Source organism: Gadus morhua, chromosome 11 (assembly GCF_902167405.1).
Source record: "Gadus morhua chromosome 11, gadMor3.0, whole genome shotgun sequence".
NCBI classification, from domain to species: domain Eukaryota; kingdom Metazoa; phylum Chordata; class Actinopteri; order Gadiformes; family Gadidae; genus Gadus; species Gadus morhua.
In genome coordinates this window covers 27828822-27835170 of record NC_044058.1, presented here as the reverse complement: position 1 = coordinate 27835170, position 6349 = coordinate 27828822, and the positions used below count along the sequence as shown (strand labels likewise).

General features: G+C 50.1%; 1 protein-coding gene across 1 annotated transcript in view; it reads right to left on the bottom strand.

The window, feature by feature from the left end:
- Positions 1 to 972: 972 nt before the first annotated feature.
- unc5db (unc-5 netrin receptor Db) overlaps positions 973 to 6349 on the bottom strand; it is a 59409-nt gene continuing 54032 nt past the window's right edge. Inside the window, exon 2 of the mRNA XM_030370418.1 lies at positions 973 to 1313. Coding sequence (XP_030226278.1) covers positions 973 to 1313 — 341 coding nt within the window. The remainder of the gene's footprint in view (positions 1314 to 6349) is intronic.

Genomic DNA, 6349 nt, shown 5'->3' with positions numbered 1-6349 from the left:
GAATAAATAATAAATGGACTTGAGCGTCAAATCCGGGCCTCGACAGAACCGACCGATGATTTGATCATAAAACATCGGGATGTGTTTTGTGTGACAGCGGCTGAGCCCGCCTACTCATTACTTTATCATGATCAGTATTGTTTATTAACGCTATCGCTGTATCTGAAAGGAATCAGGCGTGTCATCACAGTGTGTCGTTGAACTATGGTTTTCATCAAAACACAATCTATTCTCTCCCGTTTCCAGAGCAAACTAAATGTTTTGACAGCAATAACCAAATTGATTATTTTCCCATTACTGCTCCAGAATGGTGAAAGAGTTTGTACCTGTGGAAAACGTAGCTAGTTTCAGTTAGTGTTTGGAAATGAGATTTAAATGAGTAATGCCGTAACGATTTCAATTTCAAATTGATAATAAATAGCTCCGTGCAGTGTGCTCCAACACTCATCTCCGTCTTCCTGTTGTGTCCCTGCTTTACGCATACATTACGACACTTCCCAAATGAGGATTTAATACCAAACATCTGCATGCCTTCAGCGAATTTCATTAGTTTTTGCAAAACAACTCTCGGTTTCGTCTGTACAGTTTAATTTATTGAAATGCCTTAAGAATCACAACCATATAATCAAAAACTTAAAAACTTGGAAATGTGGTTGAGATAAATGAAGTGACATGAAGTGGTGCATGAAAAACAAAGTCTACTTATCGCGAAACAGCTGACATGTAGAAGACCCAAGAAGGTCAAAATGAACAGAGATGACGGGTACAGACAGGAGTCGATCCCATTCATTTACCTTCAGGGCATTGAACAGACGCTTTCATCCAAAGCGACTTACAACTGTTCATGCACACATTCACACACCGACGGCGGTTTCAACCACACAGCTCGTCAGGAGCAGTCAGGGTGAGGTGTCTCAGCTAGGAGGAGCCGGGGATCGAACCAGCAACCTTCACGTTACCCGCCAACCCGCTCTACCTCCTGAGCCACTTGCCACCCCTCAAAACGGTCAAAACGGAGAGCCATGACAGGTACAGACAGCAGCCTATCCCCTGTTCCTCTCCCGGGACGTGGTACTGGTGGGGCGCATCGCGGAGGCTCTTACCCGTGGTGAGGTCCTTGTACTCGTGCGAGGCGTGCTCGTTCTGGTGCACCCATTCCCCGTTGCACTTGAAGAAGATCTGCAGGGCGGGTGCGGCCCGGCACCGCAGCTTGATGGGGTTGCTCTTGACGATGTAGGCGTCCACCGGCTCCTGCAGGAAGTGGGGCAGGGTCCCCGGCGACAGGGAGTCCGACGGAGCATTTCCTGGGGGCCCTGGAGGTAGAGGAGCAGAGGAAGGAACCAGGTTATAAAGGGAGTCAAGAGTTGTTCCTGGGAGTAAAAGGAAGCACCAATGCAGACAAAGATACCCAGTTAGACCAAGGTCTAGGGGTCGGGACATAACAGAGGAGGGTCAAGCCTATTGGCCCTCCAGAGTGCCACTCATCCTGATACCAAATCAAAACATCGGACTGGTTAGAACGAACACAAAATGTTGGACAAAGTAAACAAAAGATATCCCCGTTAAACCGGTCATTGCTGGTGAGGTGACCATTGCACTCTACTGCAATATTTTTTTCATCGTTGACGTATGTACAGGTGTATGCACATACTGTGCATGTAAAGGTATATCTATGCAAATTATACTGCTGGCCCTTCTACTGTAAACATCTCTCCTTCCATTCCCATTGAAAAGAAATCCCGGCATTGTGCTGCGAGCCTTCGCCCCGCTGCGGTGATTGCAGCAGCAACACATCGCTGACCTCCCAGCGCCCAACAAGCGAGGCGCGCCCACTCCGCTGAGTTGCAGGGGATATATTATAGCATATATCCTCCACAACAGCCGCAATTGCCTGTTAAACGTGAAGAGCTCACTTTGGCGAGCAATTTTCAGCTTGAATTTCCATTCCTCACAAGGTAAACCGCGGCAGGCCAGGGCGCCGGATACACAAACGCTCATTTCAGCAACACTTTATCCCTCCAAATAATTCTCCTCAAATCTGTATTTGCGAAAGGAGCGTTTCGGATCGGCCGTTTCGGAGGGTGGGCGTAGATTGCATTGGGAGCGGCGGCGAGGTATCTTTGCACCGGAGCACAAACATATCTTATCGCAGTCCTGAGCAGCATATCTCAACGGTTACACAAGGAAACAGTCGTATGCACAGGTGGTGTGTTTGTGTCCGATGTCGCATAGAGGGGACCGACACAACGGAATAAACAATGGTTCTAATTCCGAACCAGTACCTTCTGGTTGCCCGGGGCGTACACTTAGGTAAACACTTGCTTGGTTTCAATGCTCTACTTATTTGGTCCTTTTCTGGCAGGCGGGCGGGCGAGACTCGACGGCTCGTCGGTGGACACTCAGCGTCGGTGACACCGATCCCCGAGGATGACATTGCTGGTTGGGTTTCGGCTTTGTCAGATGTACCGCTGGCAGCAGTCACGCCGTGTCCTCTGCCCTGCTGTCCCCGGTGACAGGGAACACTGGGACTGAGAGGGGGGGTTGAGGCAGCCGCAGGAGTGAAAGAGGGGACAAAATGTTTTTTTTTTTTCCTCCTTCCTTTCTTCTCTCCACTCAGTCCTTCTGAGAAATCAGAGCTCAGTCCCATCAAGGCAGCTCCAGCTAAGCCATTCATGGCCGTAAAAAGCCCATGAAAGCCATTATGTCCCCCACATCAAATCCAATTCTGGCCCCCGGAAATCGAATAGGCCTCCTTTCACGTCACCTCTCCCAATCAATGTTGTCCTGGTTAAATGGTCCAAATGAACCACGCTGGGGTGGGGGCCCATCGCTGGGAGAAACAAACAAAGCGTGTGGAACGTGACCGTCCAAAGGTGCGGAGTGAAGAATGAAAGCGAAAGTGAAAGTGACAAAATAATATGCCGTGATGAAGGACAGGTGGGATGTTTTCATGTCGGCGCCGACCCGGCGCACAATTCCCTTTTTCCCGCCTTTCAATTACAATTTAACGCGCCCGCCGCGGTCAATCACTTATTGCTTAATTGGTTGAGGCATCGCAATGCCACGAGCACGCAGATCTTTTAGGGGCACGACCATTCAAACCATTACCGTTTGCCTTTTCGATTGACTGTTGGTTGATCACAAAAATGTCAACGTATTAGCAGCATTTATGCAAAAGCAAATGGTAAAATCATACAAGAAATGGGCGGTGTTGCAGGAGACGGGCACTCACATACTCCTCGCTAATAAGGCCTAATTAATTGGTCCTCAATCGTTGACAGAGAGGGTTCTGCGAGGAGGTAGAGGTCTGGGAGGGGCTGGAACATGGACCTGGTGAACACTCTAATGTCAGACTCGGTGGGGGAGAATGGAGGATGGGGATGAGGGGAGGGAAGGGGCAGTGTTGTGGTGTGTGTGTGTGTGTGTGTGTGTGTGTGTGTGTGTGTGTGTGTGTGTGTGTGTGTGTGTGTGTGTGTGTGTGTGTGTGTGTGTGTGTGTGTGTGTGTGTGTGTGTGTGTGTGTGTGTGTGTGTGTGTGTGATGGGAGTGAGGAGGGTTTGATATAGAGCGGGAGAGATGGCTTGTGACGTGTTTGGATTGTCGGGTTGGCTGGGGGAGTGAGGAGGGTTTGGATGGGGAGAGTTACCCCGGTTGGACCAGGGGTATGGTTGCTAAGCTACCATTGTCACCACGTTCTCCGCCATCCGGGCCGACAGCGTGGCCTTCACATCCACGCCCACGCCCGAACCCCGTGACGGAGAATCGTCCTCCATTTAAAAATAACAGCAAACGAAAACTCACGACGCGTTCGCTGTTTATAGCGCGGTCACTCAGCGCCGGGGGAGGAGCTCTGAGGAGCAAACGAGAACGGGCGGAGGAGCGGAGAAGGAGATAGGGATGTGTCCTCTACGCTCCGGCGTGGCGAGGGCGGTTGTTTGAGGATGTTTTTAAGATGGGTAAACACAGTGTAATCCGCCAGAGTCCTCCTCACCCCACTTTGAGGCACTCAACTGATGTGCAGACAGATACGCTACACATAGGAAGTCCAGGGCCAGGGCCAGTCGTCGCAACAACGCAAGCATTTGCATTTCAAAGGCAATTTGGCGGATTTAAAAGCAATCACGGTGAAGCCTGCAATGTGTTAAATGTATAGAATCCAACCATCCATCCCTCCGTGGGTCCACTCAAACATCCAGCCAGCCACCCATACAGAAAGCTTTGTTCTCAGACAACCCTGTAATTTGACTCTGGGTTTCCAGGCCTCAGCACTCTATCATAGATATAAAGAATATATATGCATATAGGCCTACCACATGCTGACAGCAGATATTACACAGACTACCATGAGCTTTTCTTCATCTGCCCTCTTTCCTTTATGAATTATACATTCTTTTTTTTGCATCGAATAATAGCCTTGATAAATTTTCTTTCCTCGCGTAGTCGGTTCGCGTGGAACACTACCATGGCAGCTTGGCAACTAATTCGATTTTTCGTCTCCAAACCAACCGTTGGATTTAAGAAAACATCATCCTCCGTGTCCACACTACTCTTAGCATTCAACATGTTTTGCGGACCACTTTGCAGAACATCGGTTGCAGTTCGTGACAGATCTCCCACCATCTTCGTGACTTCTCTTCATTCTCGTTGCCTTCCATTGGCAGCTTCACACCAATAAGACGCACCACAATGCAAAAGACAGCACACTTATGCTAATATTACCTCACTGTGTATTTCCATAACGCACGTCAGCGAAGCGCCAAATCAAGTTAACAAACGCTAACTCGTTCCGATTGGACCCCTGACAGATGGGGAGGTGAGAGGTGTTTTGCTATTTTAACGCCAACCTCCTCGATTTGTTGGTCCCCACTTTGACACCGCATACGGAACCCCTACGCACTGTTCCTTTAACCGCGATTAATAATGGAGGAGTTCATTATGAGGCCTGCTTGTAATAAAATGTTTAACCGCGTATGGAGAAAATACATGATAATGTTATGGTTTTGTTTACGTCTCGCCGGGGACAAAGTTACCTCGACACAAACTGCGTGCGCAAACACATTTTTTACGGTTCCGTGCATACTGTACGGATCGATCTCCGCTGTTCCCCCGCCGACCATCACGCCGTCCCGCTAACGAGCACGCCGGCGCTGAGATGGATGCAGACGGAGCGGTTCATTTAGGGGCTCCGACCTCCGGGCGCGGCTCTCCCTCTGCCTCCCTGCCGGACCCCCCCCCACCTCCCTCCCCCCGGCGCGGCGAGGATAACACCGCTCCATCCTGAGCTCCCTGATGCTTACAAATTCCTCTCAGACAAAAGGTAGCAGGTAATTAGAACAAGGTGACAAACCACGCTCCATGAACCCCGCGCCCGCCCGCCCGCGCCCCCTGATGGATGCTCGTAAATATAAGCTTTAATGAAGGAGACGACTCGGCCGTCAATAAGTCACTTATTTCCTCATTACCTCGCTTAATTTTAACGCAGCCTCATTTAAATGCCCCCTCTCTCACTCTCTCTCTCCCTGTGTATCTCTCTCTCTCTCTCTCTCTCGCTCTCTCTCTCTCTCTCTCTCTCACTCTCTCTCTCTCTCTCTCTCTCTCTCTCTCTCGCTCTCTCTCTCTCTCTCTGTCTCTCTCTGTCTCTCTCCCCCTGCCAGTCGTGCGTTTCCACCTCAGTTAACAGGGGGAGGCTGGGTTGCTGTGATAAATGTTCCCCTAACTCCACCCTCCCCACACACACACCAAGTCATACACCCACACACATGTACAGACACACAAACAATACCAATACCAATCTGGATGAAGCGACAGAATCGGCAGCCATAGCGGAGATACTAGGGGTGTGTGTGTATGTGTTTCCGTGCGTGTGATTGTACATGTGCTTTTGTGTGCGTGTATGAGTTTGCATGTGTGTGTGCAAGTGCATGCGGGTGAGTGTGTGTGGCATGATGACAATGCGAGGAGGCTGAGGGAGCCAGGGCAGGGTGTCGAACACGAACAAGATTCAAATCAACATGGGCGCTCTTCCTCTCTCTCTCTCACCCTCCCTCCCTCCGGTCTGGTCTGGTCTGTTTGGATTCACAGAGACAGACCGAGCCCATAGATATTACTTGTGATGGATCAACACAGAGAGAGAGAGAGAGAGAGAGAGAGAGGAGAGAGAGAGAGAGAGAGAGAGAGAGAGAGAGAGAGAGAGAGAGAGAGAGAGAGAGAGGGGGAGAGGGAGGGAGAGGGAGAGAGAGAGAGAGAGAGAGAGAGAGAGAGAGAGAGAGAGAGAGAGAGAGAGAGAGAGAGAGAGAGAGAGAGAGAGGGGGAGAGGGAGGGAGAGGGAGAGGGAGAGAGAGAGAGAGAGA